The sequence below is a fragment of the Oppia nitens genome, unplaced genomic scaffold (genome assembly GCF_028296485.1).
Source record: "Oppia nitens isolate AA-2021 unplaced genomic scaffold, nextdenovo-longstitch-racon4-pilon3 scaffold8_pilon_pilon_pilon, whole genome shotgun sequence".
NCBI lineage: Eukaryota > Metazoa > Arthropoda > Arachnida > Sarcoptiformes > Oppiidae > Oppia > Oppia nitens.
Window position 1 is genome coordinate 2353566 of NW_026533252.1, and position 15208 is coordinate 2368773.

Consider the following 15208-nt stretch of genomic DNA (forward strand, 5'->3'; position numbering starts at 1 on the left):
TTTATTAAAAAAACCATATTATCTATTGAATGGCTAGACTATCAAAGTACAGTAGTAGTAGTAGTAGTACTTGTATTACTATGACATTACTTAGGATAGGGATTGCAGACACTGGTACAGGCATAGTTGGGCTTACAGTCCACTTCACTGGCACAACGTGCTGTTGCCGACCTACGGTTAGTACCAGACCAACACCATTCGTCTGATCGGCCAAACGAGTAGCACCGGGACCAACATCGGCGTCGATAGCATCCATAGGCGACCGGCAGCTTCTGTGGGATTCCACGGTTGCGGTCAGTTGTTTGGCTCATAACCAGTGCCACCATTGAAATGACAATTAACATAACCAGAACTTTGTAAGACATGGTTTTTTAGTTATTTTTTTTTTGTTCAATTAACGATAGCTTTAGATTAATTATCAATGACTATCAGATATCAATTGATAAGCTATTTATATACTATTAATATTTTGAAGGACTTGTTGTTTGATGTATTAAAAAGGATGTTTAGTAACACACATATACTGTAAATTAATTAATGTGTTATAATTTATTAGGCAATTGTTATAATAACCTTTGAATGGGATGTTAGGTTTAGTTTAATGTTGATGTTTGGGTTCAATTACCTATTAATAAAATTTATTAATTTTTTTATATAATACATTTTTTTGTTAAATTGTGTCTAATTTAATTTAAATATTTAATTAATTTTTTTCAAACAGTATTTAATGATTAAATATTTATAAATAAAATAATTTTTTAAAATAATTATTGTACAAAATAAAGTAAATTACTGTTTATTTTATGTTGTTAGTTTAACAAATCAAATAAATTTTAATAAAGTATTACACAAATTAAATAATAATTTATTATATTTTTTATTATTTAAAACATTTTTCTAAATATAATTAAAGTCTATTTAGCAATTTAAATATTAATATTATTTAAATTTGTTATCATTGAATATATTAGTTTAAGTTTTAAAAAATTAAAATTTTAAATTTGATAGAAAAAATATACTGATGTATTATATTCATGCATTAGACAGTTTCATTTTATTAAACTTCAATTATTATTAATAATAATAATAGAGAAACCTATTAATTGTGTTAAATTTAATAATAATAATTTATTTAAATAACTTTTTATTATTACAAAATTCTTAATTTTATAATTTATTTTATTAATAATATTTTAAGTTTTAAATAATAATTAACTTTAAATCTTTTAGTGATATATTAATAGAAAGTAGTTTAAATGTTGAATACTGTATTTTAATTGCAATGATATTTATATAAAAATAAATATATTGTCATTGATATATTTTATATACTATAATGATATATTATAATCAAAATACCATTGTAATAGTTTTCAAATTTTTATTTAAATCACAAATAAATAAATACATTACAAGACACATACAAACAATATATACTTTATAACATTCATGTGTTAGTTGCATGGTTAAGTATTACAAAAATTAAATAAATATTAATTCCATATATTTATAATTTAATTTTACAATAAATAAAATTTTATATATAAAAAAAATAAATATATATAATCTAAATATAACTTTTAGATAATAGATTTAAATGAAGCAAAGACTACCACAGTTGAACTTCGGGTGACAGTCATACTTGTCTCGGCATGAGATCCACTGATTGGTCAGTTGTGAGCCCCGTGTTTGCCAACACCACTCGTTGTTTATGCCTAAAAAGGCACATCGAGACCAACAATAGCCCCGATGACAGCCGTACGCTTCGGTAGGTTCGGGAACTGATGATGGATTCGACGATTGACTGACGACCAGTCCAACCAAACCCAAAGCGATCAATACAAACATCAGTTTAGCATTCATTTTGCAATTTTTTTTGAGTTGGATTTGATTGATAAAATAATTCAATATTATTTTTTTATTATTAGTTAAAATTTCTAGTGACTTACTATTGCTTTTATACCAATTTTTTTATTGTTTTGTATTTGAGAGGACAGACCCTTCCTCTTCTCTGTTATCATCACTTGAGGTGTCAATAAACTGATGATATAATTTACTAATTATATTGATATACTTTTTTCATTTATTTTTTTGTTTATTATACAAATTATAACACTATAAACACTATTACCGGTATAACCTAATTAGATAATCTACTGTTTGTTTTATAATTTAAATTTTTGTCAATAATAGGATGTTTTCCTGAAACAAATATATATTTTTATAAAAAGTTTGTAAATCTTTGTAAATTTGTATATATATATATATATATTTTTTATTTTAAAATTAATTTCATTCATATTTAAATATTTTAATAATCTTTCAATGGAATTCAATTATATTTATAATAATATTTTTTCTAATCTAAACAATATTCAGCAAAGATATAAATTATAAAAATTTAAAATAATATATTTAATATTTGATTATTAATAACTCATTAAATTGTTGAGTAAACATATTTATACATTTGAATATAAGTTTAATAAATTTTGAAATAAACGATTACTAGACTATTAATATTTACTTAGAAATTATCAAAAAAGTTAGTACCAAAATCCAAAATAGTTGAATAGTTATTTTTAAAAAATAATACTTAAAAACTCTTATTATTTTATTTTATTAATAATTTCTGTGTACATATTAATGTTTATATTACTCACTCAATAAAAGTTTTTATCATATTAATGATTATCAAAAAATGATATATTTAAATAGTGATCAAACTTATGCCATATTTAATTGCAAACTATTTTTACTAATCTTATGACCACTTCAGACAATCATTAGATGTCAAATCAGAGGTCAATTACTTATTGACCACCACTTGTCTGTCAACCAATTGTCACTAAACACAAGTCAAAGACTGTTTAATAGTCAATATGTGCGCAAATAAGTGGTATCAACGACTTGGTGTCTAAAACAGGTCTTAAATGCCATTTATCGCCATTATATTTAGCTTCTTATCTGTAATTAGATTATAGTTTATATAGTTATATATTAATTAAAATAATATAAAATCAAATTGTTTTGGTATTGTTAGCAAATTTGCAAATTATAGATCCGTTGTTTCTTTTTTTTTTGTGACCAATTACTTGTGCCAAATAAAGACTATGGATTAAAATATTATTGTAATTGAAAATTATGTTTTTGTGTATAGTTTGATAAAACTGAAATTATTAAACTAATTCATTGAGTCTTTTTAGTAGTAAATATTTTATCTTCAAATTATTAATGAAAAAAAAACAATTTTAAATAAATTTCTGCTACAATTTTATCTATCCCTAAACAAATACTAAATAATAAAATTAATATATTCAATATTATTAATTAGTTACTAAAAAAAGTTAACATATTATTTGATTAATTAATATTTTATGTATTTTTTGTTTTATTTATTGAATATGTATTGTATATTATGTATAGTACAACATTTACATTTATTGCCATTAAATATTACAGTCAGTCCTATCATTTAAATAGGGAATTAAAAAGTTTGACCCATAAATAGACATTTGATGGGAAATAAATTCAGAGAAAGTTGAATATATTCTAAATATGACAAAAGTATTGAATTTCTAGTTATTTATTATTAGTACTTATGTCGTATATTTCACATATTTAAAGTAATAACAATTAATAATATACTATATATATATATATATATGTAAAACATTAGTTGAATTTTACGGCATTTACTCATTTGACGCACCAATAGATTAAAAAAACTAATTTTATTTTTATTAAAACATTTTATTTTAATATGAAATTGTATTACAATTTAGTTTATATGTTGCAGTCGTGAAGCACAGGTATATCTAAGCATAAAATGTAAGGTCAGTGCTGACCCTTATATAGAGATTTTAGGCAATACTTGACCCATAAAATAGTCGGCAGTTATTTGAAAAGTAATAAACATATAGAAAGTGAATACTTTCTATAAATGGCAAAAATGCTAAATTTAAGTCTATTTGATAATTAAATTATTGCTATATTTTAGTGAAATATAGATATTTTAAAGTTATTTTCAAACATAGTGTTTATACTTTACATATATATAAAAATTAACACTACTATTATACAGTACCTACAATGTACTATATATACTACCAATAAATTATACCAATATTATACCAATATATATAATGTATCCATATTTTAGATCTAATCTGCAAATTATATCTTAAGAGTATCTAATGGACATAAATTTATTATTAATTTGTTTATGAATTAATTGTTTAACATTAATGAACAATGATTATGATATGAAATTATGATTAATTAATGATGAGTCTATGGCACAGATATTTCATTGATTGAACTAACTATAGTACTAAATGTGTCTCTTAGGGCTCTCAAATTGTATTAATACTATTGTTATATATATATATAAATCAAAATCATATGTAATAACATCTTATTTGACAATTGATAAATCAATACTAACATAAACTATTAAATTAAAAATTTATTATTAAATTGTCAAAAAGTACGGATTTATATCTTATCATAATCAAAAAAAAATTATGATAATAAATTATTAAAAGTAAAATTATTGAATCTGAACTTCTCAAAAAATAGTTCACAAAAAAATCAATTGTTTTATTTACAATATTAAATATCTACTAATAGAAATTAAAATATAAATGTGTTTTTTATTTAAAAATAGCTGCAAAAAATTACATATTTGTTATGTAATTAGTTTATAATAAATAATAATTTTAGTCAACTGTTAGATGAAGTGGAGCCCGAATGAAGTGCATTGTGTCGGATCTGTCGATCAGATTTGGATAAACTTTGTTTGCCTTAAAATATAATTATCAGATATAGGTATTAGATTTAATTCAATTACAGTCAATATATGAATGAATCAATGAATCAATGAATCAATGAATCAATGAATCAATGAATGATTAATGAATTTTAATGATACCTTGATATCTAACGATAAACTTTTTGCTCTTAAAACCGCACCATTGGATCAATAGGAAACCAATTAGACTGAACACAATGAGACCGCAGGCAAATGCCGCGATATACCACACTATTTCAGACATACCAGTGCTCTATCTGTTTATATTTGACTGTCCAATATGTTGACCAATTAGTTTTCTAATGATATATATAATTACTGGAGAATTCAATCAATGTTAACAATTATTGTTATATTCAAACTGATAATCAAATAGTGATATATAAATAGTATTAACAGTGAGCGCACAAACAATTAAACGCCTAATTAATTGTTAGGCATTTCATTATACAACAAATGTATGCAACAGTCTTTAAAAATTAATATTTTTTTATTGTTTATTGTTTTGAATTATTTATTATCTTGAATATTATTTTTATGACAATATTTTGATACACTAAACTTATGTAATATTTTACAATAAAAAATGTTAAAATATACTGTATGATCACTATATTAATGTTTTTTTCAGTTTCATAATTTATAAATGTAATTATTGTTTAATAGATTATTAATATTTAAATCTCATTTATACAAACACTTAAATGTAAATTGAAAAAAATGAAAAATAAAATTAATTTTATTTGTTGACAAATATCCGGCACTTAATTAACTGCATCAATGATTTTATATGACTACATTAATAATTATTTCAAATAATTTATTTGTGTATATAATAGTATATAAAAATATATATTTTGTTTATTATGTAATTTTTGTGAAATAGATTTTTCTAATTAACGAACTATTTATATATGTAAATAGATTTTGAACATATTTTTTGATTTTATTTTTTATTTATAAAATAATATATATTTAATATTTGTAATCAGTGTAATACTGATTTATCTATTGTATACAATATTATATATTTATTGATATAAATATTTTTTCATTAATTATATTGATTTATTTAAAATTTTACATCAAAAAATCACATTTCCTAGACTTATTTAACTTATTTAATCGACACAATATACAGCTTAAAATAAGATTTTAATTAAAAAAGTATTAACTAATTTTAAAAATGTCATTGAATTTTATTTAGAAATACACGTCTACTATAAAGTAAAATATTGTATTTTTATAAATATTGCAATATATCTATATTTAGGATAATATTTTTACAGTTTGTTAAGTAAATTGTATAACAAAACAAAAATGTTGTTTAATTAAATAAAGACTAAATTAATAGGAAATAATTAAGAATAGAAAAAACCGAAAATTATATCATTTACTTAATTTTTGGTAAAAAGAAAACAATTTTTTCTAAAGTATATAATAGTCGAAAATTTGTGGATTTTTTGGCTAATATATAATTGTATGTATGTTTAAAATAATGCACAAATAAATACATAATAATCTATTAAATTATAAGGAAAAAAGCCATATTTGTGAGCATTTAAATTATGTTTAAATATTTAAATTAGAGATTATTTGTTTATTATTTAGTAATTTATAAGCGTAAAAATCAATTTAGTTGATTGTTTAATACATAAATTATTGCAATAAATATTTATAAGGTTAATATCTTAAGTGATTTCATAAATTGTGTTTTTTATTGTTTTTGTTTATTGCTTTCTTGTTGTTATTTGTTTTGTTATTACAAACATTGTTTTCAAATTCAAATTAAAATTCATTACAATAATAATTTGAGACAATTATCTCATACATATTGGTTAGAAAGAGAAAAAAAGTAATAAAACAAGAAATAAAAACAACTAAAACAACAACAAAATTGCTTTAATTTAATGTCAATTTTTAAAATGTCATTTGAAATTATATTCAAAGACATTTATAGTCAATTATATTTAACTATTATTTTATATCAAATATAGTATGATATTTAAAGTTATTATTATAATTTAATATTTATACAAATTTAATTTTAGAATAAATGTAGTGATTTGTTATCAATTGTATGATATAATAAATTTTATATAATTATTAAATTTAGTTTTTCCATAACAATTTATACATCAAATCATTGTTATTGATAATATTAATCAAGTTTTTAAATTAATTTTATTTAGTTTAGCTATTTTAACTTATTATAGTTTTTAGTTAAAAGCAACTTTTCTACAATTAGTTATGTTTTATTATTATTTAACTATTAAAAAATATAATCATATATAATAAATTGTGGCAAGATTTTAATGAAAATGTCATTAGATTACAAAATGAATATACTAAAGTAAATTAAATTAAATTAATCAAATGAAGCGATAAAATATTTCATATTATGATATTAAATAATTTAGACATTAAATTAATTTTATTTTAGCAAATAATTTTTTTAAATATATTAAATTTTAATATCAACAGGTTATACTCTTAAACTATGTTTATTATTTTCATTTAGTTGTTATTAATTTAAATGACATGTTATTAAATTTAATAGACTGTAGAGAGAGAGAGAGAGAGAGAGAGAGAGAGAGAGTGAGAGAGTGAGTGAGTGAGGGAAACCCCCTTTGAAAGTAGTAAACATTTGAGATAATAATACATTAAATTAGTTAATTTTCAATAAGGGTGCGTGAATTTGATGTTAAATTTTATTTTATTTTGACTCAATTTCAGTACATATTTTTTAAGACAAAAAATATTTATTAAAATAATACTAATAAATATTGAGTATTACAATTATTAATGCATTCAGTGATAAATATTTTATTTTATTTTTTTTCTGTAAAGCACCCAAATGTCATATCATATTATAATGTCATAAATAGAGTTAAATAATATTTTTTTTAAAAATTATTATTATGTCCTACGGCTATACGTTTGTGTGACAACTAAACATATTTTTCACAATTAGTTTTCTTTTGAAATTTTCACTGTAAGGTTCAGCCCTCCCTTTCCCTCTCACTTCACAAGTGCTTCTGTTTATTATTATATTAAATGTGTGATAATAACCACTCCTTTAAATTTGAATAAATATAATATAATTTTTTTATTATTATACTTTAATGACCCAAACTTAAGGTTTGCTTTCGTTTTTTTAAAAAAATAAATAAATTATACCTCAAGTTATACCACCTCTTCCTGATTTTTCTGAGACATTGTGTGTTATGAGTCGACACAAGATAAACACAATTACTATTTATTATTAGGAATGAGAGAAAAAAATAATTTGACATTAATTACATTATTATTAATAATAATTTAGGCAAAACTATGTGTTTAACTAATATTACATAACTATATTGAAATAGTAGACTAAGTTAGTTGGTGTGGAAAATCATATTTAAATTCATGAGACACCTCTCGATTTCAATCATTCAATTGTTTGACTTTCAATAGTAAACATACATTAATTGAAACATTGTTTTATCGTTTTTATTAAAAAGTTTGAAACAATTTATTTCCAATAATATAGAAATGTATACCAAAGTGCTTCTCAGTTTTGCCACACTATTGGTTGTGTTAGTTATTTACGTACAGTCTTTCGGTAAGTCAATGATTACCGAATACTATATAAATAAATATATATATATATATATATCTTCAATGACTAAAATATATACTATATATTGTATTTAATCTTTATATCTATTTTACCGATTGTACAGAACATGGAGAAAATGGTCCCTTAATTATTAAGACATCGGATCGACGAAACAAAAATAGCGATCTGTACGTCAATCCCATATCCGTCTAATACTTTCAAAAATATTTTATTTATTTATATATATATACACATCTAGTATAATGCTTGGCGGCCGTAATAAATGTGGTCACGGACCGACCATCATTAAATCGGGAAAACGTAGACATGGACAGGATTTGTAAGTACCGAAATGTTTAAAAACTTATCGATAATATTATTTTGTTAATTAATTATTGTTTGTATGTTAATGTTTTTTTTAAAAAAATAATTAATTATAGGATTCTTTTGGGCGGATCTAACAATTGTCATAAAAAGAAGGTTGAGCACGTGCCGGTGCACGTACCTGTCAAACAGTATGTGCCGGTGCCTTACAAAGAGACAGTCCACGTGCCCGTTCATATCCCCGTACATATTCCTGTGCACGTGCCAATGAAAAAAGAGGAGGGAGGCTATGGTGGTGGTGGTGGCGGAGATATGGGTGGCTTTGGCGGATACAATGACTTCGGTGGTATGGATGGCTTTGGATGGAGACGATAATTACCATCAGTTTTAGATTTTGACAAAAATATTATTTTGTGAAATCATTTTAAAAAAATAATTATCAATCAATCTATTTATTTGAAGAAAAAATGGTTTCGTCTACTCATTTGTTTATAATTTGAATACTTTTTAAATTGAAAAATCATATGTGATTATTCAGGGAGTTTTTTTTAATTATTTCTGGGATACTATTTATTTATATATAATTTTTTAAATATATATTTTTCAATTATACTCTACAATGTATTTATTTGCTTTATTATTGTTGTGTTAAAATTAGTCTACTATTTATTTTATTTTGTCATTGTTATCATTTATGTCCATATTTTTTGTAGTATTAAAATTTTGTTGATAAATTGAAAATTTATTTTGTTATTATTATATATTTAGCTAAATGTGTATTTATATTTTCAGTCAATAAAAATATTATTATAATAATATGCAATTCATATTTGTATGCATTTATTTAAATTAATAAAAATATATTTCTAACTAAAATAATTATTATTAACATTTGATATATAAAGTTTATAATGAATATAAAAATATATTTAAATAAATTTGTAAATATAAAGATTTCATTTAAAAATAATAGTTTCTAATAAATAAATTATAATATTAAAGTGTATTCATAAATTTATTGTTACTAATTTTATTAGTACTGTAAATGCATATGTCTTTTAGCATTTTTTACGTTTAGATATTTGAATAATAAAATAAATAAATATAACAAATAAATTAGTTTATATAGAATAATGTAATAAAATAATAACTAAATATATATTTTAAATGCATCATTGAAGCATAAAATAATCAATCACAATATAAAGTGTATTATGTTTTATATTTAATATTAGTATTTTAATAATTGCGAATAAGTCACGCAATAGGCTAGTGGTATTAAGTGTTAGAAATTTTCTAGAAACTTCCTATAATTGTTTATTTAATTTGATTTGATTGTTAATTTGATTAAAAACAATAAATTTACAATTACTGTATTAAAATATCATAATTTATATCTTATAACTGTATGTATATAAAACATTAAGTACATGTATATTTAATTTATTTTTAAAAATAAAAATTAACAATTAAATTATGTAAATTAATAATTTACAAACATTTTAAATGAATAATGTCTATATTATTAAAATAATTTTTAAAAATTGTATTATACTGTACCAAAAAATAATTATTATAATAAATTGATTATGATTGTATATTAATTATTAATTGATTAATATTTAGAAATAAAATTAAATTTATTATTTTCATAAACTTTATTGTCATACATTTTTAATAAAATATAACTTTTAAAAAAATTATTATTTAGTATAAAAATTATTTAATTCATGATTTTTTATATTTATTGAATATAAAACATTGGAATTTTTATTTAAAATTTAATTTGAATTTAATAATATTTTCTGATTAATATTTACTGAATAATATTTTTCATAATTAATGATAGTTTTAATAATAAACTATCTCTTTATAGGTGAACATCGGAGCGATGAAAGTGAAGTAACTGTAGATTTATTATATAATTATGATTAATGATTTTACAGTATATAGATTTGTATACATACTTATTTTATTTGTATAATTCATATATAATATAAATTGTTTTTATTTAATAAAATTAATTAACTATAAATTATATTTACCAGCCATTGACCATCTTTTTTATGCCATACACGGGTTTCCTCTCCCCGTGTGGTCACAACATTTCCATCTCTATATACAAATGTATATATATTTTAATTTCATCAATTTATATATATATATATATATATTAATTTAGTTTATATTAAATCTACTATTGTCAATTATCATTAAATATTGTGATTGTTTTTTAAATATTTGTTGATAAAAAAAATTATTTTGTCTATTTCTATTATAGAGAATTGTTTTCTAAAAACAATAAATATTTAATTAAAATAAATCAAAAATAAACAATTAATTTTTATATTTCAATTATCTACTAAAATAATTTGCTATTTTTAATAATAATAATAAATTAATGACATTTTATGATTTGACTCACTTGTCGACAGATTGGTTGAGCCTTACATATGCAATGACAGCACTGTTTGCATCCAATTTATGGACCACTGGTGACAATATTGATGTCCGTTTAGGCGCTTTGTCTTTGGCTAACACTGTGTGTATATATATGTGTTTAGTTTTGATAAATAGTTTTTATTGATTTAATTCAAATTAATAATTTAAGGCTTACATAAACGCACAAACAACACACATATACTCATAAACATACATATAGTGTATATACGGTACTGTTATACACACACACATACTGACAGTTTAGTTAATTATTTATATTTTAATTATACAAACGGATTAAATAATTAATTTGCAGATCTAATAAAAACAAATCCAATCAAATCAAAACACTTACAGTAATCAAAGTAAAACTTGTGAAACTCGACGCCAACAATATTGCCGACGGCTTCGGGTTCAAATGAGGTCAGATTGCGGTCAACTAATTTGGTGTACGAGTCGTAGTCGGCGGCGTTAATGGCAGTGATTAGGCGTTCAGTTAAACCGATAATCAATTGTTTGAATTCATTGTCTACGGCGGCACTCATTATGATTATTATTATTATTATTGTGTTGGCTATAAATTGTAGTTATTTTATATCAATAAATATTCATTTAAAAATTAAAAATTAGCACAATTGTTGTTTGCTTTTTTTAAAAATAATTGATAGTAAAATAGAAAAAGTATCAAGTAATTTTTTCCCACTAACGTTCAAAAAGTGATATTTTTAGAAAATTAAAAGATTTTTCAAATATAAATAAATATATATTTGAGAGAAAAAAATAAGTATTTCAAGAATTTTGTGTGAATTAGAGTATTGAGAAAAAATGCAAATAGTATTGTACAGTATAGTACTGTACTAATAGTAAAAGTTAATATATAAATTAAAAATAATTGGCATTTACTCAATATTATCGATTTTCACAACACAAATGTAGCGATGAATTTATATACAAAGAGAGAAAGAGAGACTATTATTTAAACTTTTTAAAAAATGAGAACAATTTTTTATTATATTAATAAAAAATCTAGATTTTTATATAAAAAAATATATAGAAATTTTATGTGATGTCTATTTATATTTTGCATTCATATGCATTATATTGAATTTATTGACTTATTTTTATACCTTATCTGACAGTTTTTTTAGCGATACTTTAGGCGATACATTATGTACTGTATTGACACATAATAATACTTCATTAAAATGAATAACATTTACTATTGTGTTATGTGTATGTATGTATGTATTATGTATGTACAGTATGTATGTGTGTGTGTTTATATATATATATATATATATGTGTGTGTTTGTGTATGTGTGTCTTATTTAACAAAAATAACAGCTATCAAGTGTCAGTAGCGGAGCCTTTTTTTGTTAGCATTGAATTATCTATTATATTATATCGTGTTAGTGGTTAAAGTTAATAAAAAAAATTATAAATATAATTAAAGTCTATTATACTATTGAATAGTATCCAAATATTATTTATAACAAAAAAATTTAGTCAAAAAAATATTTATTAATTATATAGATCTTGAAAATTGATATTTCATTAATTAAAAAGTTATAAAATGCTAAGTACTTGAAGTAACAAAAGCCCTTAAAATATATTAGCAAAAAATTGAAGATTAAATGTTAATCTAAAAAACATATCATATTTACGGATTAATAGCACTAATGGCTTATAAAAAGATCAAAAATAGACTTTCATAAAGAGTGGAAACCCCTGATATACAGTATTTATATTTTTTATGATTATATCTTTATTTATTAAATGATAGTTTTTTCTAAATGACAATCAATATATCAATATCTCATAATAATTATAATAAATTACCTCTAAATGTTTTACACGTATTAAGACATTATCAAACAAAATGACAAAACAGGACTTAAGAGGTCTTAAGTGTGTTTATCACACAAATAAAGCATTTATAATATTTAATATCTTAAGAGTAAAACTGAGTGAAAATGTCAAAAATATACCAAAATATTTGACAACAAATATAACAGTTTGTATTGTAATGTTTTTATCTAACATTTTCTTCTCTATTGTATTTAATATGTATTTTATGAAATGAAAATCTATTTATATAATTACAGTAATAAATGTTTAATGTAAGCGCTTATACAGTACAGTACTATATGTAAATTAACCTATTTTTCAAAAAATTATTTCATTTAGTGTACTGTACCTACAGTATTATACAGTAAATGGTAATAATCAATTAACTTTTATAATAAATTACATATTCATTGAATTCATTTATTTTTGAGATCTTAATTTAAAAGTTTTATTTATTTTCGAAAAAAATAATAACTTCAATTTATTTATATTAAAGTAATGTTTTATTTAAAATTATTTTTAAACAAATTGGTATATTGATATATAATATATATCATACAGTATTATATAATATATATTATAAGTTTTTATTATTGGAAACATAGAAAAGTTTAATTAGATAAGAAAGTTTATCTAAAAAATAATCACAAAATATTATGAAAACTAACAAATAAAAACAAAATTTATTATTTATAATATCATCTTAATAACAACATAATAATTGCAAACAATATAATATGATTATAATAATATGTGTATAGTAAATATATTTTAATGAAAACAAGTTTAAAACAACTTATATGGTACCAATAATAATAATAATAATTAAAATTATCATTACAATAAATATAAAAAATGTTTTAAATATATATATATTTGTATATAATATGTATGGTTTAAATTTTCATATTTATATATAATTTTAAAATATTTAATATTTATAATTAATAATTATAATAATAATATCATTTCCATTTAAAGTTTTATTCATTGCTTTGCAAAAAAGTTATCATATTAAGTGTAAAATTGCAACAATAATCATAATAGTAATAATTAATATTTTAATAATTAATTTTATGTGATATCATTGAAAAACATTGAGAATCAATTGATTTTTTTTAATTTATTTGTTTGTTTGTTTTATTTTTATTTGTATCATAATCTATTTGTTTGTTTTTTTATTTTTGTCGAGTAATTATATGAACAAATTGATTTTCTAAAACAATTGTTACATAAAATTTACTTATATTATGGATCAATAAGATTTTCTATGACTGTTATAAGTAGACAAACTCATCATTTGATTATTGATTTTAAATAAAATTTTAATTATTAATGTTGTTTTATTTTAAAATTACAATTTCTAATTTATTTTCTTGAGATTTTTTAAAAAATACATAAACAGTATCAAGTTTTCATAGATTTTGAAAAATAAATATTATCTCATTCATTATGATAATTGTGTGTTAATCAACTTATTTGTATGATAGATGAGCCAATGTTTTTATAGGATACAATGTTTAACAATAGTAATAATGGTTATATAGTTTCCTAATGTTTTCGTTTTTATTATAATCATTATTTTAAGTCAATTTAAGTATAGCTGCTATAAAATGATAGTAAAATATAAACACAGCTTTTGATTTTCAATTTTCTCATTTTACTTAAATTTCTGAATGTCTCCCAAAAAAAACTTTTTTTTTAAATATAATAAATTACTATTAATTTCAAAAAATTTGAATCTTATTTAAAATTTATAACAATATGTCTTAAGTTAATTATTTTTTTACGAAATATTTTAGCAAAAAAAATCTTATTAAGTTGTTATTTAAAATATTGAGTTTTAAAATGTATAACAATTCATAAAATTTTCGTTTCAGTATCTGATAATTGTTTTTAATTTTTGATATAAGTATAATGTAAATACAGTATAAATAAATAATACAGTATTTATTATAGTAAATAATTTTCTGTTAAAAAGATATTTCATAATATTATATAAGAAGTAAACGTTATTATCATAAGAAATAATCTTTTCGTAGTTTTTTTAAAAACAGATATTTTATGTGAAAAAAATCGAGAGAAAAGTTGAGATAATATTTGGTTTGAATTAATAATATTTTTTTTATCCGTCAAAACTGTAGTCCATAATAAGTTATTTAATATATTATTTAAAT

The 15208-nt window shown here is 20.6% G+C and overlaps 1 protein-coding gene across 1 annotated transcript; it reads right to left on the bottom strand.

The window, feature by feature from the left end:
* Nucleotides 1-10611: 10611 nt before the first annotated feature.
* LOC128964156 (calcium/calmodulin-dependent protein kinase type II subunit gamma-like) lies at nt 10612-12188 on the bottom strand. Its single transcript, XM_054310716.1, has 5 exons — nt 12087-12188; nt 11539-11757; nt 11167-11281; nt 10787-10856; nt 10612-10647 (listed from the first exon to the last, which is right to left on the bottom strand). The coding sequence occupies exons 2-5, from the start codon at nt 11726-11728 to the stop codon at nt 10612-10614; spliced, it is 411 nt and encodes a 136-aa protein (XP_054166691.1). The 5' UTR covers nt 11729-11757; nt 12087-12188.
* Nucleotides 12189-15208: the final 3020 nt, after the last annotated feature.

What these genes read in the sequence shown, in the direction of transcription:
- LOC128964156 (XM_054310716.1), bottom strand. Translation starts at nt 11,728, where the DNA reads ATGAGTGCCGCCGTAGACAATGAATTCAAACAATTGATTATCGGTTTA. An exon ending in CAAGTTTTACTTTGATTACT is followed by an intron (nt 11,282 to 11,538) that starts GTAAGTGTTTTG and finishes ATATACACACAG; the next exon opens with TGTTAGCCAAAGACAAAGCG. An exon ending in CTCAACCAATCTGTCGACAA is followed by an intron (nt 10,857 to 11,166) that starts GTGAGTCAAATC and finishes ATTTGTATATAG; the next exon opens with AGATGGAAATGTTGTGACCA.